We start from the raw sequence: 26,312 nt of genomic DNA, 5'->3' as shown, positions 1-26,312 counted from the left end.
TTCTGCTAACCATGTTTATCTCTAAAGAAACAGGTGCAGTCATCATTGCACTGCATAAAACTGGCCTAACAGGGAAGAGTATCGCAGCTAGAAAGATTGCACCTCTGTCAATAATCTATCGCATCATCAAAGAATTCAAGGAGAGAGGTTCCATTGTTGCCAAAAAGGCTCCAGGGCGCCCAAGAAGGACAAGCAAGCGCCAGGACCGTCTCTTAAAAGTGTTTCAGCTTTGGGATCGGTCTACCAGCAGTACAGAGCTTGCTCAGGAATGGCAGCAGGCAGGTGTGAAAGCATCTGCATGCACTGTGAGACTGCGGAGACTCTTGGAGCAAGGCCTGGTGTCAAGGAGGGCAGCAAAGAAGCCACTTCTCTCCAGAAAAAACATCAGGGACAGACTGATATTCGGCAAAAGGTACAGGGAGTTGACTGCTGAGGACTGAGGTAAAGTAATTTTCTCTGATGAATCCCCTTTCCGAAAATAGCTTGTTTGGAGAAGACAAGGTGAGCGATCCCACCAGTCTTGTCTCATGCGAACTGTAAAGCATCCTGCAATCATTCATGTGTGGGGCGGCTTCTCAGCCAAGGGAATCGGCTCTCACAATTTTGCCTAAAAACACATCCATGAATAAAGAATGGTACCAGAATGTCCTCCAAGAGCAACTTCTCCCAACCGTCCAAGAGCAGTTTGGTGATAACAATGCCTTTTCCAGCATGATGGAAACCTTGCCATAAAGCAAAGGTGATGACTAAATGGCTCAGGGAATAAAACATAGAGATTTTGGGTCCATGGCCTGGAAACTCCCCAGATCTTAATCCCATTGAGAACATGTGGTCAATCATCAAGAGACGGGTGGACAAACAAAAACCAACAAATTGTGACAAAATGCAAGCATTGATTGTGCAACAATGGACGGCTATCAGTCAGGATTTGGTCCAGAAGTTGATTGAGAGCTGCCAGGGAGAATTGCAGAGGTCCTGAAGAAGAAGGGTCAACACTGCAAATATTGACTTGCTGAATTAACTCCTTCTAACTGTCAATAAAAGCTTTTGTTACTCATAATATGATTGCACTTGTATTTCTGTATGTGATAAAAACATCTGACAAACCAGAGGGCAACAGATCATGTGAAAATATATTTGTGTCATTCTCAAAACTTTTGGCCATGACTGTATGTATAATCAGCTTAAATTACTACGCAAGTGATAGATATCCCTTGGGCCTATTGCCCTTCAGGGAGTTTGATCAAACTTGCATCCAGCCTGAATGCTTATAAACCGGAACTGAACTGACACGCTGAGTTCAGATACAGTTTGTGAATGTTCTGGACAAACGTTCCAGCAAGTACATGAGTTTTAGTTGCACACATCAAACTTGCTTGTGAATATAAATGTCTGATAAAAAAACATAACAAATATAACAAAACTCAATGTCATAAGTCACAAAATGGAGCTTAAATAGTTTGATTTTACAATTCACAAAGTGTTATGGCCTCTCTAAAATAGGCAGAGTTATCACCAAGATGGCTGCCACTGGAAACTACAAGTCCTTTCATTTTCAGTAACTCCTCCTCCCTCTTATGCTCTTCTCCCAGTGATGATTTAATAGACTTTCCTGCTCTATTACCATAGTAATCATGTGTAACTGCCATCACTGTACATTACCTCACTGAGTTGGGTCTCACCACAACACCGGCCATACTGGGTGCACTGCAACCAACCGACTACAGCCAAACCTAGCCCGACCAGTTGCAGCACATGTGATGTGGACATATGACCAGCGGCCACCTTCTGTCCTGTGTCTGCTCCGTGTGGAGGAAATCAACAGCCTGATTAGAGGGCCAGTAGCATTGAAATTCTTTATTACAGTGTATGTCAGCAGCATTTTTTCTGCTATGGGGAGAAAATTTTTTAAAAACAACTAATTACATATTAGCTTATATTTTAAGGACCCATTTGTATAAGAATTATGCTGATTCTTGAAATACCCCTCTAAGGCTAAAAGGATTTCGTATTAAATGGTTAGCATCTGTAAGCAACTAGTCTATAACTTGATCTACAGTTACTGTGATAGAGTGGGGGAGGAATAATCATTCCTGGTACTTGTGTGCCGATGAATGATGAAATCCCTGCCCCTCTGGAGCTGCGCCTCCTGTTATATCTGTTTGTATATCCGGTTCACTGCAGAGCACCGGCCATTGCGCTGCCCCACTTCACATCCCTCCACTCCCCTTGGCACCAGTTTTTTGGAGGATAAGCCCTAATACATGTCCCCCAGTGTTTTGTTATAGTTTTCTTCTGGAGTGCAAACCCTGGGCAAATATACTTGTACTTTAAGATTCTATGAAACACAGTTTAAACATGTAAAGTAAATAAGAGATAATAAAGACAATTGCTGGTTTGTGTGCACATTATCAGTGGACTTGCACCTTAACAGCTGTACAGAAATGCTTCTAAGCTTATGACCTTTCCAGCATATTACAGAATGTTCTCACTTTACCCAGCGCCAGGCAGCATTGAGTGATCTTAGCTAGTTTATACACAGGACTTAATACAATCACCTTGCTTAAGTAACGACTGACAAATGGCACATAGAAGCTTCTATAGTACAGGTCCAACATTCAGGCATATACAAAGCTATTCTTCATTGCTGACTTGGCACTCGGCTTGCATTGCAAAACGTCTGTTTTCATAACCTAGTTCCAGAGAAAAAGCAAAAAATACAAGAAAAGACCAAACAACCATAGACACAATAATTTTTTTGCTTTTGCCATTTATAATATACGTATGAAGGATAATGCTACTAGGCTATAAAAAAAAGGTTTTGGAAACAGTCCATAATAATTTCAAGGAAGGAATGTGACAATAAATTTTTATTGGACTCTAAAGCAATTTTCCATTTGGGTGCCCAAAAACAATATGTAGGTCACAACAATGAATAGGTGATTCTTACCTGCTTTTCATTGCATTAAAAGATGTCACTCTTTGTTGGCTGGGTGACTTACGGTGATTGAAACACTTATGGACTATTATAAAAAGGCTAAGAACTGCTGAAGGGAAAAAGCAACAACAGAAGCGGTGACTTGGTGCTTTGGGTGACCATCAGGGGCCAAAAGAACTTTAACCACACACCAAGTGTGACACTACCATAAAGAATTCTCATCACAAATGTACAAAAATCTCCTCCAAAGGTCTTTAATCTGCAGAACTGAAAGTAGACAAAACCAATCTGCTTTGACACCATAGAAACCATTAAAGAGAACCATTCGCCACCTATATTTACCCAACCATGTGCATGCTTTATAACTGGTTGATAGGTGACTTTCGGATGTCTGCTCTGGCCCAGGACCACCCATCTGATAGTAGAGAGCCAAACACTGGGATCGGGACTATGATAATTAGGCTCGCCACTCTCATATTGGTGGTCCTAGGCTGGAGAAGAGTGATTCTGCCTGACAATAGATATAAAAAAAATAATGACATTGATTGGTCAGTAGTGGTAGAGGCTAGAGAGAAAGGTCAAACAATGCCAGAATCAGTGTAGGGGCAGCTATTTAGCAATGCAAAGAGTTGGAGTTGTTGAAGGCTATGAATTGTTCTCTTTAAATAAAATTGTGTAATTTACTTGAAAAATTATCCATGTCAAAGTCAAAGGGAACCTGTCATCAGAAATTGGCCTAATAAACCACTAGCAGTATGTTGTTGAGCAGATGAGCAGCTTCTGGATAATGTTTCTTTCATGGCCTAGTGTGGTGGCATCATCCAGAAAATCAACTTTGAAGTGAGATGAAAATTGGTTTTATGAAGTCAAGGTGGCGGAGAGTTTAACACTGAAGTTATCTATAACCAAATCAAATCAAATATGTAACTATTATTATAATTTAGATTTCTAAATGATCAAAATAAATATATTTTAATTACATATTTTAGAGATTCTTCCTATCTGGGAAAGGGAATACTATGTTGATGGTGAGCCGCTATATATATATATATATATAATACTATTGAATGTAAGACAAGGGGGTAACCAGATATATAATCTTGTGCCCTTCAGAGAGTTTTCATTTTCATCTTAACAGCAGATTACTGGAAACTCTGAGGAATAATCGATAATTTTACTAGTGATTCCTGGTCATAACACACGTTCATAAATACAGGCAGTTACATACAAGATAGGGTCTGTAGGTTTGTTCTTAAGTTGAATTTGTATGTAAGTCGGAACTGTATATTTTATCATTGTAATCCCAGCTAGAACTTTTTTGGTCTCTGTGACAATTGGATTTTAAAAATGTTGGGTTGTCATAAGAATCAGCATTAACACTAAAGCTTCATTACAGACACATTTGATAACTGTTACCAGGGGCGCACCTGCCATGAGACGAGTTGAGATTCTCGCCTCAGGCGGCGCGCCTCCTGCTAGACTAGGGGGCGGCGTCGGGCTCCTGCCCGCTGGCATGGGTTCCAGCTGGCACCTCTTAAAATTTCCCCCCGGACAATACCGCCGCCCATCACATTCACCTGGCGGCGGCCGGCTCCTGTGCCGGCGCGCAGGCCGACACTTCCCCTCAGCGGCCCGCCTATCACATTCAAACACCCGGCACAGGTACCAGCGCGCAGGCCGACACTTCCCCCAGCGGCCCGCCCATCCATTCAACACTCGCGCGGCCGGCACATGTACCTGCGCGCCGGCCGACACTTCCCCCACCCGCGGCCCGCCTATCACATCTCACCGCCCGGCACAGGTACCAGTCCCTGCCCCAGCCCAATGTCCGCGCTAGCCGTCGCCCCCTCCCCCCCCCCATTTTCGCTGCCCCCCCCGACTCCGGTTTCCCCCCCCCCGGCTCCGGCATCCCCGTTCCCCCCTCCCCCACCCCGGCTGCGATTCTCACATCCCCCCCCGGCCCCCCGAGGACAAGGTCCACGAGAAAGGAAGAAAAGGAAGAAAAGAGTGAAGGTAACTTCTATGTATGTATATATATATGTGTGTGTGTGTGTGAATGTATGCATAGATGTCTCTGTGTGTGTTTGTATGTGTGTAATATATATATATTCTGTATATGTATGGGTGTATATTTGCTGTATATACTGTTTATATATGTGTATGTATGTGTGTACATTCAGCGTGCCACCATGTAAAATATACTATATGGCGCCACGCTGTATGTATTATATGGTATATGGAGGCACACTGTATGTATTGTATGGTATATGGGGGCACGCTGTATGTATTATATGGTATATGGGGGCACGCTGTATGTATTATATGGTATATGGCAGCACGCTGTATGTATTATATGGTATATGGGGGCACGCTGTATGTATTATATGGTATATGGAGGCACACTGTATGTATTGTATGGTATATGGGGGCACGCTGTATGTATTATATGGTATATGGGGGCACGCTGTATGTATTATATGGTATATGGCAGCACGCTGTATGTATTATATGGTATATGGGGGCATGCTGTATGTATTATATGGTATATGGAGGCACACTGTATGTATTGTATGGTATATGGGGGCACGCTGTATGTATTATATGGTATATGGGGGCACGCTGTATGTATTATACGGTATATGGCAGCACGCTGTATGTATTATATGGTATATGGCGGCACACTGTATGTATTATATGGTATATGGCGGCACGCTGTATGTATTATATGGTATATGGTAGCACGCTGTATGTATTATATGGTATATGGGGGCACAGTGTATGTATTATATGGTATATGGGGGCACGCTATATATATTATATGGTATGTGGCAGCACGCTGTATTGATTTTATATTATATGGCGGATTGTTGTATGTATTATATGGTATATGGCAGCACGCTGTATGTATTATATGGTATATGGAGGCACGCTGTATGTATTATATGGTATATGGGGGCACGCTGTATGTATTATATGGTATATGGCTGCACACTGTATGTATTATATGGTATATGGCTGCACACTGTATGTATTATATGGTATATGGGGGCACAGTGTATGTATTATATGGTATATGGCTGCACACTGTATGTATTATATGCTATATGGCGGCACACTGTATGTATTGCATGGTATATGGGGGCACAGTGTATGTATTATATGGTATGTGGCAGCACGCTGTATGTATTATATGGTATATGGCGGCACGCTGTACGTATTACATGGTATATGGCAGCACACTGTATGTATTACATGGTATATGGGGGCACAGTGTATGTATTATATGCTATATGGCTGCACAGTGTATGTATTATATGGTATATGGCTGCACAGTGTATGTATTATATGGTATATGGCTGCACAGTGTATGTATTATATGGTATATGGCGGCACACTGTATGTATTATATGGTATATGGCTGCACAGTGTATGTATTATATGGTATATGGCTGCACAGTGTATGTATTATATGGTATATGGCGGCATGCTGTATGTATTATATGGTATGTGGCAGTACGCTGTATTGATTTTATATTATATGGCGGATTGTTGTATGTATTTGTGCTTTGTGGTAGCTCGCTGTGTTTATTCTATAGTACACGGTGGGATGCTGTATGTATTTTGCATTGCTTTATTTTAACATTAAACTAATGTGATTGGGTCTGGTCCTGACACTCCATGATATATTACATATATGGAGAGGGGGGGGGCGTCTTTTTATAGTTCGCCTCAGGCAGCAGAAAGGCTAGGTGCACCCCTGACTGTTACAGCTGATTATTGTAGTCTAGGACTAAAGTTCAGTAAATTACCAATATCCAGAGGTCCGTTTGTAACTAGGGGATGTATGTAAGTCGAGTGTTCTTAAGGAGGGGACCGCCTGTAACTCTAAGTATTTCAGTACAGGGAATAATAGCACAAAAAAGAACATTACCCGCGGGAGCCTCAGGGAGCCCAGTATTTTACTGTATCCCCCCCCATAGTGCTATCTATGCGCTATTGGGGGTGTGCATACATTAAAATACTACGTTCCCTAAGGCGCACAGGTGACGTAGCCGCAGGCTAATTTTCATAACTTCTATTTCTGCATTCACAGGATATGGAGTCATAATAAAAAGTCCTGAGGAACATCAGTCCTTCTTACTAGGACACATCTATTAAGTTGGGGACTGCTTGTATATAAAACACATAAACCAAAAATAGCTATACGACACAGGACACATGGACATTATCATTCAGGTCCCTGGCCTCATAGCCTCTGACTACTGTAGTATAAGACGTATTGGGTGGGGCAGGAATTACTGTAATCTTATTGCTAAAACAAACGGTACTTTATTTTTCCGAGCGTTGTGTTACACATGAGTTTTCCATGTATTAATAAAGAGCAGTTCAAGTGGTACAGATCACTATGACTTGGCGCTTGTGTTTCCTAGTTTCATAATGACACGACCTGCGTTGTGAAGATAACCTGGTACGTTTCAATGATATCGCCTTTCAATGTCAGTTTTGCTGTTGTCATGGCAGGGTTACTGGGCTGTAAAATGAGACAAAATTAAAAAACAAGGTAAGTATCTCGTGAAATCATAGAAGGGGCCTAAACCTTATGTACAGTAGATCAATATACAACCAATTATTTACAATCATAGTAACTTAGAGCCATTCACCGTTTTCATGATTTGAGATTGCATGGAGCATAATAGAGAAGCACATGGCACCATAGTAAGGAACAAAGGATATCAAGTACCAGCATGGAGATTTTGCATGGGTACATAATTTTGTGTAATCTTCCTTTCTACTCACTGGGATTTCTCAGAATGTCATTCACACTGTGCTGAAATAATCTGCAGAATTTCTCTGAATCTGAATCCACTATACACAGGGTCGTAACTGACATGAGGTGAGATGAGAGTCTCGCCTCATGCGGCAGATGTCTGAGCCCTAAGGGGGAGCGGCCCGCGGCAAACAGGTGAATCACTGTTCACCTTGTGGCACTGTTGTAATTGCTCCTGCCGGGTCCCGAGTGGTGTTCCTGGCAGCTCAAGGGTGACACTGCACTCACTGTTAGTGTTGGTGGGTGCGGAGAGGAGCTGTGCAGTGAGTACTGGAGAGGAGCCGTAAAGGGAGGATTGGAGAGGAGCTGTGAAGAGAGGAGTGGTGTAGAGAAGACCAGAGAGCCCCAGGCCTTCAGGCAAGTATCAGGCCCAGTACTCCAACAAGTGAACTGTGAAGCTATCATGCTCTAAGGGTTAACAAAGCAGGCACTCCCATGGGGTAGACCTAGTCACAGCTGCTTTGTTAACCCTTAGAATGCTAGGACTTCTCTGCCTGCTTACTTACTGCCTGCAGCAAGTGACTTGATTTAATTGCGGTTAAAATCCAAAATATCTTTATTAGGGTATCAAAAAGTTATAAGATCAAATTCATCTTGATGAAATTGCTTTTATTTCATCAAGATGAATTTGATCTTTTAACTTTTTGATACCCTAATAAAGATATTTTGGATTTTAACCAGGGATTAAACCAAGTCACTTGCTGCAGCCAGTGCCAGAAGCTCATTTTCTAATGAAGTTATCCACAAGTCTGGGTGTGTGCCTGTATATACTATCTACTGGGGTGCCTGAGGGACATTAGAATAGAAGTCACACTGGGTGCATTATAATGTAATATTTAATATAATTTGTGTCTGGTTGTATCATTAAGGTCCGTTAATGTTTAACACCCGTCCTTCCCTTCCATTAATTTGGTTGATGTAATCCTATAATGTAGCAGAACAAATAAAGTCTGACTAATAGGAAATATAGTGCCAACACCCTCTGTATGTAACACTACACTGGTATTACCTTTAGATGCAGGACTCTAGGATGATAGATAGATGGAGTAGGGTTTTCTTCTGCAGTCTCAAGATTTACTGGACTGGGGGCAGTTTTTATACTCATGACCTATCCTCAAGATAGTCTAGCAAAATATGGGAGGCACCACCTTGGATAATGAAGCATGGAGGTCAGAATAGGGAGCCAACATATGTATTACTATTAATACTCCTAACTGGGGCAAAGACATGTATACAAAGGGCCCAATATTGTACAAAAATAGTTTTTATTGCATTACCCAAAGAAGCAAACCACATACAAGACCAACCATTAAAACTATTAAAAGTACAATAGTAAATGAAAAGTAGCTATTATTAGTGTGGATAAGGTGGCCCCCCTAACTATACCCCCCCCCCCCCCTCAAAAAGACAAAAATGTACCATTGCCTACCTACGGTTGAATAAGGTATCAAACACCAATATGTGCATAAGTAGAAAGCAAGTCCAAATAAGTAACAGAACCAGGGTCCGACACACAATGACATAAAGCAAGCCATGTAAAGGGTGAACATGCAGTAACCCCAGCGGATACCAGGCATAAGAGAGGCAGTAGGTGGTAGGTAAGAAGAAAAGGGTTTTTCATTTTGCAATGGACAGGTAGTGTGAGGAGAGGAGTCTTTACGAAGTCATGCATGCGTAGACAGTGAAGCTGCAGTGAAGACACCCCTGTACATATCCGCAGCAAAGAGAAGACTGCACGGATACAATATTTCCATGGAGAGGGGGTAGGGGCGAGGAATGAGCGAAGCGGAGAATATATTAGCATGGCACAATGAATCGAAACCCTGAGTGAGAAGTTCATTTGACTACGTTGGACTTCTTTGGCAAGGTGATAGGTAGATTAGCCGGAGTTCACCATCTTCTTCCGGGTGCATGTAAGTGCATGGCTTGCAACACAATTTTAAAGTTTAATACCACGCTCTGTTGCATTTTTGTTGCATGAAAGCCGGCGCCGATGCGACAAAATCCGATAATCTGCAACACAATACCCCTCTAAATTCCTGCACGGAAAACCCGACGGAAATGCAGCCGCGGGACATTTAAGAAATTAGAGCCTTAAGAAATTAGAGCTCCCTGGCGCCAGGGACTTTTTAAGAAAAAACTGTTTGGGGTTCAATAATTAAGAAGTTACAGGAAGCTGTTTAGGTTTAAGTGTCAACACCTGATGACAGGTTCCCTTTAAGTGGAGCTGTTTGTCAAATGTAATGCTTCTGACACTAAAGGAAGATGGGATCTTTGGGCCTGCAAAATACATTGGACCTAACTGATATGATACTGAAGAACTATTCAGATGAAAGGACATTAGGTAAAAATATGTCCCTCAGTCATCTAGGGTTGGTCCTTTCATGCCCTTTTCCACTACAATTATAGTAATATTAATAAATTATAAAATGATAGGTATAATACTGACAGCACAATGATTCTTCCGTACTAAGCAGTGATGCCACAGGTTCTTTAATAATTGAGATTCATCGATTGTCTGGTGATTTACTGAACCACTTTATAAAATGCATTTTAATGTGAGTGATAGAAAATCAATGCTAAGATCCTGGCAAGCAATCTGTATGGCTGGATATGAGATTGTTATGTTCTGATATGTTTATTATAATTGATGATTTTGTTATTCACAAAGAAAAGGTGTGTAATCCATAATGCATTTCCTTCTATAAATAATTCCAAATGTTAAACAGTTGCCTTCAGGGATGATGTATTCATCCTTGAGATTGCCCGCGGGCCTATAGCTTTGGGTCAAAGGGATTCTTGCAGTGCAAGTATTGTGTAGAATAAAATAATAGGGGATGGGTTGTGTTTGCCAAATTGCTAATAATTGGCAAAAGATTTGACATCAATAATATTGATGGGGGCAAAGATCCCACTATGTATTTTGGTGACTTCTAGCTACAACTTTTTTTTAAATTGCTATGAAAACCTCGAGAAAGGATTTACTAGAAGGTTGTAGAAGGGATACATAAAAAAAAACACAATTTGTGTCTTCTCAACATATCCCGGTATACAGTGACCAATAATTAGATACTCCTGCTTGTCACTGAATACATCTGTCATTGACCTAATTTTCCATTGGGGATTTACGTACATCATATCCAGCAGGGGGTATCCATGTAATGGATACAGTTTTCCTCTGTCCAGCATCAACCACAGCTTTCACTGGTTCTATGGTGAATCCCTTCTGTTGTAAGAGCTGCACATTGTCCCAGATGAATTCTACATTCTGAAAGCAGAAGGAAATATGATTTTCTAAAGGTAAAGGTAATACTACCATTGCACACTAATATACAATTAAGGGGCTGTGCCACAAAAGGTGCTCTCTCGTTATATGGTCCTCTGGATCCACAGACCGCAGCAGTGATGTGGTGTGTATATGGGCACCTCAATGCTGAACCCAAGTAAACACCATAATGGATGGTGTCACCAGTCTCCAACATTCCATAGCAATGCAAAATTTATTAAAGGGAAACTATCAGAAGTTTTAACCATGCAAAACTGCATAAAGTAAGTGCCTTGGATAGCTACTTAGTCACACCTTTATGTATGTTGTAAATAGCAGCAGTATTGTTATAATGAACAGTGTGAAGAGCTTTTCCATAGCTCCTCCCCACTGCTGTAGTACCCAACCAGTAGCTCAAAACTGGGGAGAAGGTTCAGAAAGAAACTTAAGTTTTTCCGGCGGAAAGATCCTCCCAGAGCCCTTGCTGGAGCTGTAGACCAGTATTAAAACTCCACTTTTCACAGTCCTGCTGCTACAACACACACAAAGGTGGGATTAAACAGCTCTCCAGCTACCTAACACTGTCTGCAATTTTGTCAAACTTGTATGGTCAAACTTGCAGACAATTTCTCTTTAAACTACTTCCTTTGAATTATTTGTACCAGAGCTCCTCAGCTATTACACACCATTAAAAGGTTGATCAATAGTTTCACAAACTATCAGTTATCCCTATGTACTACAATCTTGGTACCAATAAATGTCAAATTGAACATGAGAATAGGGCAGTAGAGTAAAGCATTATACATGCGTGTTCATCTTGTGATATGGTAGATGGGCCAAACACAAGATGAATAAATCACAGAGTCTCATGCTCGGACCGGGCGCTGCTTGGTTACACAGGTTACGTGCTGTCTGTATCCCATATAACGCTCTTGTTTACCTTTTTGGAGGAAGATAATAATGTACGTATGCAGCCGATGTACAGTTCTCTGACAGCTGGTCTCATTTCATCCTCCGTCTGGGTACACTGAAGGGTCACCACTAGTGAACTCAATGCTTCATCTGATTCTTAAGAAGGAAACATGGCTAAATAAGTCATTGTAGCATGCACAAGTGCTGAATTGCAGAGCGCGCTCGTAGTAGACAGGTGCAGCAGTGCATTAAAGCTCAATCTACAAGCTAAGTGCTATGTATCAGCGCAACAACATATTACTAGTGTCAAGTGTTTGCAAAAAAAAAAACCAAGCATGACGTCAGGTTCGGGCAAACATGTTTTTTTTTCTATATGCTCCACGCACAGCCACTTCAGAGGTGATGTCTGGCAGAGATTGCTATTGACGTCAATTGGGATATTAGACTTATGCCACCGGTCCCAAGACAGCTGGGGAATTGAAATATATAGAGCAGAACGTATAAAGTACATGAATTATGCAGCGCCTGGCATGACGTTTAATACATTGTGATGAAAAGCAGTGGTGAAAAGGGTTTCCATTAGTAAAATAACATGAACAAGTTATAGTCAAAAGTCAATTTTTAATATGTTCTTAAGGCTCAAAGTAATGGATATATTGGTGGCCTTTTGGGTTTAGTAGCGTTTATGCAAAGTTGCATTTAAGAAAATCTACCATAAAAATCTACTTACTTATAGATCTGAGTACCGTGACTGTGGTAATCGTTTTAATTTAGTTATCCAAGGCCTTCTAGATTTTAAAATGAACTTTTAAAATTATGCAAATAAGCCAGAAGGATTCTCAGGGGGTGTTACCAAAGTCCCTCAGTGCTGCAGTTTCACAAGTTGTTACAATGAGCAGAACATGTCACACACTCCCCCTGTTCCCTCCCTGCAGGGAGAGGAGAGACCTGCTCTGCTCATTGTAACATAATGTGATGCTACACCCACCAGAGCCCTTTAGACTCATTAGCATAATCTGAAAAGTTGATTTTAGAAGGAGGCCATGGATAACAAATATAAAAAGGTTACCACAGTCACGGTTCCTGGATCTATGAGTAAGTGCCCCTGGTTTATCCTGATGGATTTTCATGGTAGATTTCCTTTAAAAGGGTATTTTGGGAAATACATATTTTCCACAATCCACAGTATAGGTGGGAATCCCACCACTAGTACCCCACTAATCATGAGAATTTATATTGCTACTCTATTCAATAGCTCAACTATAGAGCTGGAACACATAGCACATGCTGTAAGGCCCCTTCTACACTAGCGAGTGTGATGCGATGAACTCGCATCACACTCGCAACGCAAGCTGCCGGGAACGCACGGCACGAACCCTGCACCGCGGGAGTGAACTGACATGCTGAGTTCACTCCCGCGGTGCAGTGTTCGGGCCGTGCGTTCCCGGCAGCTTGCGTTGCGAGTGTGATGCGAGTTCATCGCATCACACTCGCTAGTGTAGAAGGGGCCTAAGAGCTCCACAGAACAGAAAGTTATTCGCTGCCCTGTGTAGACTGTAAGTAGTATTACTACATAACACAGGGATACAAAAATAGTATGTTCACCACACACATGCATAGCACAACTATACATCACACAAACATGTTGCTGCTGTATCAGACATCTGCATGGTACCACTATACTGTATATCAGATACACACAATACACATAGCAAACTTAGCAAATCTGATAACACGCTGCATGCGATGCCATTGAAAAAGTTAAGTGAGTTAGAGTGTCAAGTTGGCTGCTACAGCTAAATACATAATACACATACAGACATACAATATATTATATATATATATATATATATATATATATATATATATATATATACATATTTAGAGTACAGTAAAGAGTAGAAAAGCAGCACAACAAATGTAAAAGTGGTTGCAATGCCCAGGACTTTGACTCAGCCCATCAGTATACAAAAAATAAAGATTGGCAAAACTCCAAAATAGAAAAAATAAGGTCCATTTTCTTCCAAAGTGCCCATGCAATAGTTCAGATCCTACACACCAGCGGCCATCTTCTGTCCTGTATCTGCTCCGCGCGGAGGAAATCAACGGACTGATTAAAGGGCCAGTAGCATTTTAATTCTACATTACAGTCTATGTCACCAGCATTTTTCTGCTAAGGGGAGCAAAATTTTAAATAACAACTTATAAATGGGGTTGTGACCATCAGTTGTGTTGTGCAGAAGTCAGGTGGATACACAGCTGATAGTCCTACGGAATAGACTGTTAGAATTTGTATAATGGTTAGAAAAAAGAAATTAAGTAAAAAAAAAACTAGTGGCCATCATTATTTTAAAAATTACAGTCAGTCCGAAAAAGTGGGAAAACTTTGAAAGTGCCGATGCAGAAACCATCAAGCGCTACAAAGAAATTGGCTCACATGAGGATCGCCCAAGAAAGGAGGGGGAGGTGTGGGGATTTATTCAAAATTGAAGGTATACTGAACCAGCATGGTTACCACAGCGTCTTACAGCGGCTGCTATTCCATCCAGTTTGCATTTAGTTGGACCATTATTTATTTTCCTACAGGACAATGACCCCCAAACACACCTCCAGGCTGTATAAGGGCTATTTGACCAAGAAGGAGAGTGATGGGGTGCTACGCCAGATGACCCGGCCTCCACAGTCACCAGACCTGGAACCAATCGGGTTGGTTTGGGGTGAGCTGGACCACAGAGTGAAGGCAAAAGGGCCAACAAGTGATAAACATCTCTGGGAACTTCTTCAAGACTGTTGGGAGACCATTTCAGGTGACGACCTTTTCAAGCTCATCAAGAGAATGGCAAGAGTAGGCAAAGCAGTAATCAAAGCAAAAGGTGGCTACTTTGAAGAACCAAGAATTTAAGACATATTTTCAGTTGTTTCACACTTTTTTGTTAAGTATATAATTCCACATGTGGTAATTCATAGTTTTGATGCCTTCAGTGTGAATCTACAATTTTTATAGTCATGAAAATACAGAAAACTCTTTGAATGAGAAGGTGTGTCCAAGTTTTGGTCCAAACTATATATATATATATATATATATATATATATATATATATATATACACACACATTACCCACATACATTTTACAATTACGCACACCCCCTTACTATAGCGATAAAAGTATTAAACATTTTATTTGTTCTTTGAACGATATGTTGCTCTTTTTATTTTCATTTTTATAAGACGCAATCTAAAGGGACGTTTTTTTTTTTAGGGGCAATATTTACCTTCTATATTTACCGGAACATTGCTGAGAGATTCAGTGGGAACTTCTATTGGATCACCACCCTCAATAAACATTATGTGGTTTCTTGATGCTCCCTTCAAATGAATGGTGTGCTCAATGTGCTGAAGAGACAAATCAAAAATGCTAAAATAAGCAGCTACAGCAAGTTTAACATGTTGTATAGGCTCCCACATGTGAAGACATCTTGTATAGGGCTGACTGTCTTATTTCTTAGAAATTTGTCAGTTTAGAGAAAATTGCAGTTTTTTCTTTATGTTGAAGAACTTTATGATGCAGGAGGATCGTAGCTGAACTTTGTTCATGACCCACATTCCCAATGATATTTTACTACTTGCATCTCTGGTTCTATAGAATGCAGAACTACAAGCCTGAAACAATTTACCATGATACCAAAAGCATTGTTCTAGCCCACAATAGGGTGTCTAATGTGACCGTATGCTTCCAACCTCTAAAAAAAACTCATCTCTGGCGCAAAAGTGGCGATTATATTTATAGGTAAACAGATGGGTTTTACTCAAAAACAGCAGTTAGTACAATTACAGGATTGAAACACTCAGCATAAAGCTTCCATACTTAAATCTAATCAATCTAATCATTGTTGGATTAGTTGCTACAGATCATATGATTTCAGTTGAGTCCAGGTTTTTCAGTTCATGAAATATCTCCAAGCAAAGGCAATTGGGGGCTGGCAGTCAATTCTCTCTCTCAAATTCAACTTTCAGTGAATAATAGAGGAATATCTAGCAGTCAACAATATCTTACCAAGAGGTACACTACCCAAAAGTAGAGCCAGCAGAGGGACCTTCTATTTGCCCTTATGGCATCTAATAAGATCCCAACAGTAAGCATTTACATGACTACAATTTTTGTAGTAATCCCACAATGCTATCATATTATATTTCGCCAATGAGAGTATATATTAAATATCTTGCTGAAGGGTCCTCTCTGCAGTGTACTTAGAACAGGTAGTTCCAAAAATGACTATATTGTGACCTGAAATGCATTAGCAGTGTATAATAAAGGCAGAGATTACTTAAACAGCAATTGGGTCAGTGTCAGGGACATTACGCATTTATGTGTCATTTCACATTAGTACAATAACAGTCCCACAAAATAAAGGAAGACTGAAGATGAAAACTGGGACGCACTTGATGAAGTGTATCAAGCTGTAATAGCCCAATGTGTATTGTGTACATATTTTCAGTTTATAGATACATCTGTTATGTCTAGGCCCTTTTAATAAAAATGAAAATGACCTAGATCTATTTGTGCTCCATAGAAATAAAGGAAGAGAATATCTATAATGATGTTTCTCTTACCTTACCAAAGAGCTCCACCGTGAGGATATCCGAGTATAGCACACTCTCATGGTCTGGGGAGAATGACACTGTAAAGTCTTGTGTTTTATCAGGTTGGATGATGCCCTCTACAGGAGACACACTGAAAACACTACGTCCGTTGTAATTTTGTGGGCCTGAAATAGGATGTTAAAGTTGATGTGGATTAATAAGCTATCTATCTACATAGAGAAAATTCTAAGCAGCACAATTACAAACCTTAAAATGGATGGGTACATGCTAATCCGAGACCGGGCAACGAAGGTCCCTCCAAAATATCCAAAGAAAATATAAGTAAAACTCCAAACCACAAAGAATTCTAAGAAAAAAGGTGTTTCATTTCGAATGCTACTTTTTGGCTAATGAGCTTTTTTCTTTGGAATTCTTTGCAGTTTGGAGTACTGCTTATTTTTTATCTGGATATCTATCCATCTATCTTCCATCTATCTATCTGTGATCTATCTATCTGTGATCTATCTATCTTATCATACTGGGGCACATTTACTAAGGGTCCGAACAGCGCATTTTCGTTGGGTTTCCCGACTTTTTACCATTTTGCCCTGAATAGCCCCGGGTTTTTGGCGCACGCGATTGGATTGTGACGCATCGGCGCCGGCTTGCATGCGACACAAATCCGGACGTCGGACAACCCGACTGATTGGGACAAACCGCGGAATTTAAAAACAAAATTGTGTCGCAAGATCAGCACTCACATGCACCGGGAAGAAGAAGGTGAACTCCGGTGGACCTCAGTGGGGGAAGCGACGGATGCAGGAAATCAGGCGCATGAGCTATGTGAATCGCGGAAGATCCGAATCCTCATCGGACAACGTAAAGCGGGGATCACGACGAGACGGGTAAGTAAATGTGCCCTATTGTGTTGGAATTCTCCTTTATGGAATGACATTTACCAACAAAACTGCCCGATTTCTGTGAAGTGATAAAATCTGGAAGTTTTTGCATTTCTTCATACTGGGTCACAGAAAGACTCCGCAGTTTGATGGAATAATTCACGGGCACCCTGGATGTGTTGTGTAGCTGTAAGAAAAATACATGGGATTATAAAGGCATAATGGTATACTACACACTTAACTACAATAAATAACACTGACAACCCAATGAGTGGAAAAAGTAATGGCCACGGCGTTTTATTTATTAGCTTACATAAAACAACTGAGAAAAAACTTTATTCAAAATAACTTTGTAACAACTTTTATTTACAGAAGATACGTTTTGCCATAAGGCAAAACAAACAGGGAATTTCTCCCTGGTAAATAAAGCAAAGGCGGTGACAGGATAAACAAGAAATACAATACTACACTGATGCAGAAACATATCAAGTTTCATCCGTGAGCTTCGTGGTTTTGCTGAAAAAATAATTAGAAAAAAGCAAAATAATTAGCAAAAAAAAAACAGGTAGATTTTGCTTCAGGTTATAAATCAATTGCTGTAGGTTGAGATGCACATAAAAAAAACAGAGAGTGGTGAACGATCATTCAATTGATCCAGCCATACAACTTTATCTGAAATGGCAATACATGATCCTGGGAGTAGGATGAAGTGAGGCTTGTGACCGCTGCAGTGGTCCCCTGCCATGAACAGGAGATCACTTCTTATGCAAACCTCGAACCAACTTTTATGTCTGGCCTGCTGTCCCAGGTGGAGGGAGGTATGGCCTGGGCTACAACTCGCCCGGAGTGTTTAAAGGAAATCTACCCCAAGATCAAGGATTGTAAACCAAGCACATGGACTTACAGGTATGCACCCCTTCCGGTAGGATATACTCTTCTTTTAGCTTCTTATGCCCTTGTTTAAAAAAAAAAGGTTTAAAAAATATGCAAACGAGCCTCAGGGGCTCCAGTCTATAATAATATCTATGGAGCCCAGTGTCCCTCAGGCTCATTTGAATAATTTTAAAGCCTTTTTTTTTTTCAAAAAAAAAACAAGGACAAATTTCCTTTAATACAATGAGGGAGCATGGAGCAACAAAAATGTAGGTATAAGTGAGGGGGTAAAATAAAGTGGGATTTTTATGATGGGAGTTTATAAAGTTTAATTATGATTTTAAGGCATTTTAAGGGGAGGCTAAAAGTATGGGGCATTATAACTTGGGGCTGATACAATAGGGGAATTTTAGTTGATGGGGCACATAAGATGGCATTATAAGTGAAGAGCCATCATAATTTGGATATAAATATGGGAAGGTAAAATGAAAAGGGGCATTTGGAAATTTGCCCACAGGAAAAGAGAGATTATAGAGGGTTGCAAATTATTAGTTTACTGGGATTGCGCAGTAAATGATGTTATAATGAAATAATGATGTCGGACAAGAAAATACTTTACCTTAAATGTTGATGTAGTGCTGTCTTTAGCTAAAACATATCCCATGTCTAGAATTCCTGTTTCCAGTGAACAGGACAGGGAGGGAGCTAAACCACGCCCCTTAATTCCCAAAGTTAGAGTTGCTTGCCGGTTGTGCACCTCGAGATTTTCGAAGAACTACAAGGATACAAAATCAATATACAGCATTGCAAGACACAGCATTGCAGTCCCCCCCAATGCAAAACACCATCCCATTAAGCCCTAGATGTTTCCAATCCTATTTGCTGAAATAAGCAATCTAGCCATTTCTGTTTTAAAGGAAACCTACCACTTTAAAATGACCCTTCTGACCCACAAATACCTTAAGCTAGCTCAGGATGAGCTGATGCCGGACCATATTTTCAATTAAACCAGAAACCGCTGTATTTGTAGAAATATTATTTTCTTGTGGTAGTAAAATCTCTCTTCGGCGCTTCTGTAAGCTCCCGTCACTAATTTTGCTGTGCCCGAGAGCCGGTGACGTCACCGAGCTCTCGGGCACACTAGCGCATGCGCACCACCTCCTCCCGGCGCGTCGCGGCCGGATCCCATTGCGCATGGGCGAAGTCCCGAAGCCTCGTAGTATCGCGAGGCTTCGGAGAGAAGACCGAGAAGACCACCTCCACTATGCTCGCCGCTATACTTCGCCCATGCGCAATGGGATCCGGCCGCCACGCGCCAGGAGGAGGTGGTGCGCATGCGCTAGTGTGCCCGAGAGCTCGGTGACGTCACCGGCTCTCGGGCACAGCAAAATTAGTGACGGGAGCGGCGCTGACGAGAGCGTGATCGCGGAGCAGGGTCCGGGGTGCGCGCTGTATGACGCTTATAGAAGCGCCGAAGAGAGATTTTACTACCACAAGAAAATAATTTTTCTACAAATACAGCGGTTTCTGGTTTAATTGAAAATATGGTCCGGCATCAGCTCATCCTGAGCTAGCTTAAGGTATTTGTGGGTCAGAAGGGTCATTTTAAAGTGGTAGGTTTCCTTTAAGGTATCAAAATCTGTAATTTCAGCATATCGTATGTAGTACTCCAAATTCTCTACACATTCTGGCTACCTGCAGCCACCACTAGAGTTGGCTAAAAGGAGGGAAATATCTGATCACTAGGGTCCGTCTTCCTGATCGCCCCTGGCGATAACGAATAGGCAAAACTAATTACTCCATTGAACATAAAAGAAGAAGAAGTACTGTACAGGTTAAGAATGTGCATCATAGCTTCATTTACATCGAGTTGTAGACATTTAGCATCTATTCTGAGGAAAGGAGATAAAAAACATGTTATATGCTTCATTTAATGGGGTTGTTCAGCATGGGGAAATTTTACTTTATGGGCCATGGGTTTTGTGAAAATAACAAACAACGTATACTTAACTCTACCTGACACCCTGGTTATGTTCGTATATGGGGCCTCAGCTTTGTAGGGTGTGGCCTGTCTATTGCTGGAAGAGCGGTAAGTATACAATTTTTTGTTATTTTCCTGGATCCCATAAAAATCCATCACCACTCCTTAAAGGGATGTTCCCATTTTATCAAGTGATTGATTTTGTTTAAATAATAAAAAGTTATACAAATTTCCAATATACTTTCTGTCTCAATTCTTTACAGTTTTCTTGATCTCTGCTTGCTGTCATTCTATAGAAAACTTCTGTTTATTTCCAGTGAATAGAGATCTGTCCATGGTCACACATTTGTGCACGGCTCGTTTTAGCACAGCTCTGATTACTTTCTATGATGCTAATGAGCCGTGCACCTGTGTGACCGTGGTCAGATTTCTGTCCACTGGAAATAAACTTAGAAGCTTTCTATAGAATAACAGCAAGCAGAGATCTAGAAAAATCTGAGGAAGTGATAAAGAAAGTATATTGGAAAATTTTATTATTTTTCATCATACAACAATAATAATATTAATTTGCCAAAGTGGGAATACCCCTTTAAGATGAGCCTATTTGTCCAACTTTTTCTAATAATGTGACAAGTAACACTGAGTAAAATGAGCTCAAAGTCCCCTCTGGTGGTGGCTATTGGTAGGCATTCAAAACCTATGCAATGAATTTTGAGATTTATAAGGTAGAAGTTTATGAGGTTTATTATAGAAGAAGACTCTCTGTATTTCAGTAAGAACATCCACGTTAAAGACAATACTCTGCAACATTTTGTTATAAGAATTATCTGAAGACTTACAGTTTTGTCTTCCTCGGGTGCAAAGGCAATGAGAAGAAGACACTTTGCTCCAGGTTCCACAACACCAACAGGATTGAGCAACACAAAGGGACCACAGGGATTTAAAATAGAGAAACGCGGCTTGGAGAATGAGGGGTCAAGAAACATAATAGATGTCAACAACAAGTCATAGACTTTTACAGGCAATACACTTTTATACATCAAGTGCTTTGGTATCGAACATAAAATTGAGCTGTTGCAGTAACACTTTGCAGTGCTGAATTTTAAAAGCCATTTAAAGTACCCCATGCAATGTCATATTTACAGTCTAACAGCCATATATCATTAAATCTACATATATTCGAGTATAAGCCAACCCAAGTATAAGCCGAGGCCCCTAATTTTAACACCAAAACCTGGGAAAACTCATTGACTTGAGTATAAGCCGAGGGTGGGAAATGCATTGGTCACAGCCGCCCCAGTATATAGCCTGCCGAACCCTGCCCCATAGTATATAGCCAGGACCTGCCCCCCAGAATATATAGCCTACCAGCCCATATCCCCCATTATATAGCCATCCCCATGCCCCATTATATAGCCAGAAAGGGGAAGCCAGAAAGGTGAGTTTTGATATATATATATATATATATATATATATATATATATATATATTTTTTTTTTTTTTTTTTTTTTTTACTTTAGTATAAGCCGAGTTTGGGTTTTTAGCACATTTTTTTTGTGCTGAAAAACCAGGCTTATACTCAAGTATATATGGTAATTCTATTATCTTCATATTACATGCATATAAAAAACATCATCTGAGGATGCAAGTAAATTTCACAACTATACTCCTGAAAACTTTTCAATAGATGGACTGGTTCTGGCTCCAGTTATTTCATATTTTTATTTATTATGCCTATAGAGACCTCTTGTACCTAGTCTTCACTATGTAGAAAACAGCATCTTGCTTAACATTTTGACAATGATATTTCAGAATCTCCGAGGGCTTGGTCTCTAGTCCCTTCTCTCTCCTCCACTGAATATATTCTGTACTTAAGTATTACCAAATCATTCAGGAGGGAACAGAGAAGGGTTAGAGACCAAGCTATCAGAAAATTATTCTGTCGGCTTCAGATTTACCTCCGCATAGTATTCTGCAGCTAGATGTGTATTGTAAAACAGAGATGTAGCACAAGTTTTAAAGTTGGGGTACACAACCAGTGGCTGGTCTAGCCTCAAGTTGCGGCCTGCAACCTGCTGCCTTTCAGAGACCAACGAACGCTTTCATCGCTGATGGCGCGGCGGTCATTGGTACCGGAGGCTGGGAAGAAGCGAGTACAGGGGATAAATCCTCACCGCTGCCAGTCCGTCCTCTACTGCTCCAGGTGCCACTTTGCTCTCTGTGATGATGCTAGCGTTGGATTTCGGAGCAGGGACATAGAACATCTGACAATTTCTCACTGCTATGACACATATTATTGTGTCATAGCAGTGAGAAATTGTCAGATGTTCTATGTCCCTGCTCCGAAATCCTCTTCTGATCCGGGTGAAGTTCTGCTCTGGGTCCTGTAGTAAAGTCACACACATAGGGGGCTATTTATCATACGGTGGCACTTGTGCACCAGCATATGATAATGTTGCAGCCCCTTCTGTGCAGCTGGATACATCATGAGGTCATGATCATTTATGGGGTGGACTGCTGTGCAGGGTTTATTTCTGTGCCAAGTCCTACCGGCTGTAGAAATATTGTGCAACATGTGAACTTTCAGCTTTTGAGCTGGCCCACTCTGCTGCCAGCCTCCCACCTCCACCTCACTCCCCTCCATGCCCCATTGGCGACAAAAAGGGGGAAGTTATCTCAAGTTTTGGCAGATCTACAACTATTTGTGACTATTTCAGGGATTCTATGCCAGTTTTCTGGTTTAGAAGCCCTGATAAATATCCCCCATAGTGTTAGGACAGAAAGAGCTGAAGTGGCAAAGGGAGTAGAAGAAGAGCCAGGAAACAGTCAAGTATTTTTTTTATGTCTGCTCTGGGGGTCTCCAGTATTATTAGTCTGTTCAGGTGTTTCCAGTATTTGTCTGCTCTGGGGGTCTCCAGGATAAGAAGTATTTTCTGGGGTCTCTTATTATTATTATCTGTTCTGGGGTCTCCAGTTTTATTTGTCTGCTCTGGGGTCTCCATTATTAATATTTGTCTGCACTGGGGTCTCCAGCAGTATTATTTGTCTACTCCATGAAGAAACTGAATGATCTGAGCAAGTCTACATCTACAGAAGACCTTTTAGTTCTTCAGATGTCAGGAACTGGCTCCATGTCGACTTCCTGGTTATTCCCTCGTTCGAGGAAACCACTAATTGGATAAATTGTCTTCAATCCCAACATACTAGAACGATAAAGGAACCAGGAACAGCAGCGCGGTAAGTTGGCATTTTATTTTACCTACCGCTGACCCCTGGGGGTTTCCAATATTCCATGTAAAAGCCTTTAAAAACACCTTTATTGAACTTTATTTCGGTTTGTGGTTTAAATGATTAACAATCTATATCTAGGTGATACTGTACATTCTCTTTAAAGGATATTTCACAGGTTCAGAGGAAATGTTTTGTAAAGCTACTCTCTTTACGACTCTTTGACCTGTAAAGAAACACAAAGTACCTTTCAAGCAGACAAATATGATCAAGGACTATAGAAGGACTGAGTTTTAGAAGCACTGAAAGTCAACACACATAAAAAGTGAAATAGATCTTGGAGTACTCTATACAGCCTCCGGCCCATCTGCATGAGGACTAACGATTTTTTAATGGCGGCTGCTAGTTGTTAATAATTATTGATAATTACTAATATTGGCATTTCATTCAGCTAATGAATTGCCTACTATTGGATATAATATGGTCAAAACCATTACAACCTTGTTAACACAGCAGAAAAGTAGAGGAATAAAGCGATGACATGCCAACATAAAATGTAATTGAGCCGTTCAGAGTTATGCTTGTTGCTTTTAATTTGAGAATCCATTAAATTTAGTAATCTATGGTAGAAGCGCTGCACTTCAGATAAATACATCCCCCGTTCCTTCACCCATGATATAAAATATGGGAGAAACGCCAGCATAGGGCAATTTATACACATTTAAAATGCCTGGCTTGTTAGGAATTTACTCATTGAAGGATGCCAGCAGCTATCAATAAAATGTTGATAGTAATGTTAAATGAAGCTACTTTGGTCATTTTATAATGAAGTGTAAGGAAATGCACAGTCATTAACTGCTATCTGCCTCATTCCAGTGATTGAATACCTATAGCAATCTCTCCGAAGCTGATGAGATGACGTCCGTTTTCAGAACTGACAATCAAAGGCGGCGCTACTGCAGGACAGTGAAGCTCGAGGTACAGGGTGTTGTGCAGGCTGTAGAAACACATGGCAAAAAGCAGTTTAAAGAAATATTATTTGCTGGAAAATTTACTTATCACAGTCCTGCTGCTACTACTATCTACACAGATCTACAGGACTGCTACCTGGCACTGTCCGCAACTCTGCTTGAAACTGGGATCTGCCTCTGCCATCCTATGACCCTTGGCATAGTTGTCTACCACCCAAACCTGAAACCTTAAAGCTAATCTGTCACCAGGGACCTCATTTTCACTAAATACAGTTTTCAGGAGCCAATTACAGCTGAATTCCACAGATGCCTTTATGCCTTCTCTAAGCATTTGCATTACAATAGAATGTGTTTTATAACTTACCTTGCACCCTGACAGAATCATCTGTGTAGTCATAGGAATTGGCTTTGGTCTGAATTTTTAAAAAACATGTGACTTGTCTGTGCTGCTCACTCCTCAGCTCTCAGCCCCCACCTTTGTGCTCCTGTACTGCTCTTCCCTCTACCACTGATGTCAGCTCATCACGCTGTGACCTCTGTGAAGGAGCAGGAGGGAGGAGCTGTACAGAAAGACAAAGGTGGTGACCAAGAGCTGAGGAGTGATTCAGAGATCCTGAAAATAGCGATTGATTGAAGAAAAAAGCCTAATAGTATGAAGAATGGTAGAATAGTATGAAGAGATCCTTATTTACATCCTAACCAGTTTTTTTCATATTAAAAGTATCAGGTTGCACAAAAATGTGCTTCAGGTTGCTATACCTGATTTTTTTTATAATTTATATTATCATTGGGTATTGAGTCCTGAAAATCAAAATGAGAAAGCTTCACATATAATGGGGCAGATTTACTTACCCGGTCCATTCGTGATCCAGCGGCGCGTTCTCTGTGCTGGATTCGGGTCCTGCAGGGATTTATTAAGGTAGTTCCTCCGCCGTCCACCAGGTGGCGCTGCTGCGCTGAAGAGCATCAGAACGCACTGGAATACACCGAGCCGGGCTGAGTGAAGGTAAGTGCAATTTTCGCGAAATTTTTTTTTTTTTTAATGCGGCGTTTTTTCCGAATCCGTCGGGTTTTTGTTCGGCCACGCCCCCCGATTTCCGTCACGTGCATGGCGGCGCTGATGCGCCACAATCCGATCGCATGCGACAAAATCCCGGGGCAATTCAGGGGAAATCGGCGCAAATCGGAAATATTCGGGTAACACGTCGGGAAAACGCGTATCGGGCCCTTAGTAAATGACCCCCAATGTGTTTGCTATGAGCAGAGCAAGTTCATTGCACCCATGACATATATATAAATTTACAGATACCGAAAACTTATTTAATATCTTGTATTGCTCGAAAAGAATGTGTCAGAACTACTGTATGTAATGCTCTATGGAGGGTTGGGTGAAAGAAAAATTAGCAGGAAATGCACAGGGTCCTAAGAGAGTGCTAGAGTTCTGCAAAACTCAGATTCTGAGGCAGTGACCAGTCACCCTATATGTTGCTTACCTATATCTTCCTGGCTCCTTCAAATTATGTACATTCTGTTGTGTTTTGCTGTGACCTGACCTATTGCTTGAACCTTTTTTTTAAAGTGTTTATTTATGCATTTTTAACATTTTTTAAAAGAACACATCCATGACAAAAACCTTGTCAAAATGCACCAACAACATACATACAAACATGTTTTCATACATACGCTCGCCCTCATACACCCAAATGCTTCAAAGTCAATGTGCTCAAAAAATGGTGCCCCATCACTGCAAGATGCGGGGTGTTACACCACCTTACCCAAATTAGGTCAAATTTTTAAGGACAGTGTACGCTTTATGGTAGGAGTGTCTTGCTCCT

At 40.9% G+C, this 26,312-nt stretch overlaps 1 protein-coding gene across 3 annotated transcripts in view; it reads right to left on the bottom strand.

Moving 5' to 3' along the window:
- Positions 1–7,244: 7,244 nt before the first annotated feature.
- The window catches only part of CFAP74 (cilia and flagella associated protein 74), a 151,831-nt gene continuing 132,763 nt past the window's right edge, over positions 7,245–26,312 (bottom strand). For all 3 annotated transcript variants that reach the window (XM_072155986.1, XM_072155988.1, XM_072155989.1), the window contains 10 exons: positions 24,394–24,503; positions 23,680–23,732; positions 21,118–21,240; positions 18,917–19,072; positions 17,485–17,611; positions 16,556–16,710; positions 15,217–15,337; positions 11,972–12,099; positions 10,900–11,034; positions 7,245–7,469 (listed from right to left, as the gene is read on the bottom strand). In XM_072155986.1, the coding sequence (XP_072012087.1) occupies positions 7,371–7,469; positions 10,900–11,034; positions 11,972–12,099; positions 15,217–15,337; positions 16,556–16,710; positions 17,485–17,611; positions 18,917–19,072; positions 21,118–21,240; positions 23,680–23,732; positions 24,394–24,503 (1,207 nt within the window). In that variant the 3' untranslated portion in view covers positions 7,245–7,370. The remainder of the gene's footprint in view (positions 7,470–10,899; positions 11,035–11,971; positions 12,100–15,216; positions 15,338–16,555; positions 16,711–17,484; positions 17,612–18,916; positions 19,073–21,117; positions 21,241–23,679; positions 23,733–24,393; positions 24,504–26,312) is intronic.

The sequence above is a fragment of the Engystomops pustulosus genome, chromosome 6 (genome assembly GCF_040894005.1).
Source record: "Engystomops pustulosus chromosome 6, aEngPut4.maternal, whole genome shotgun sequence".
Classification (NCBI taxonomy): Eukaryota; Metazoa; Chordata; class Amphibia; order Anura; family Leptodactylidae; genus Engystomops; species Engystomops pustulosus.
The sequence above is the reverse complement of the archived record's forward strand: the minus strand, read 5'-3'. Positions and strand labels throughout refer to the sequence as shown.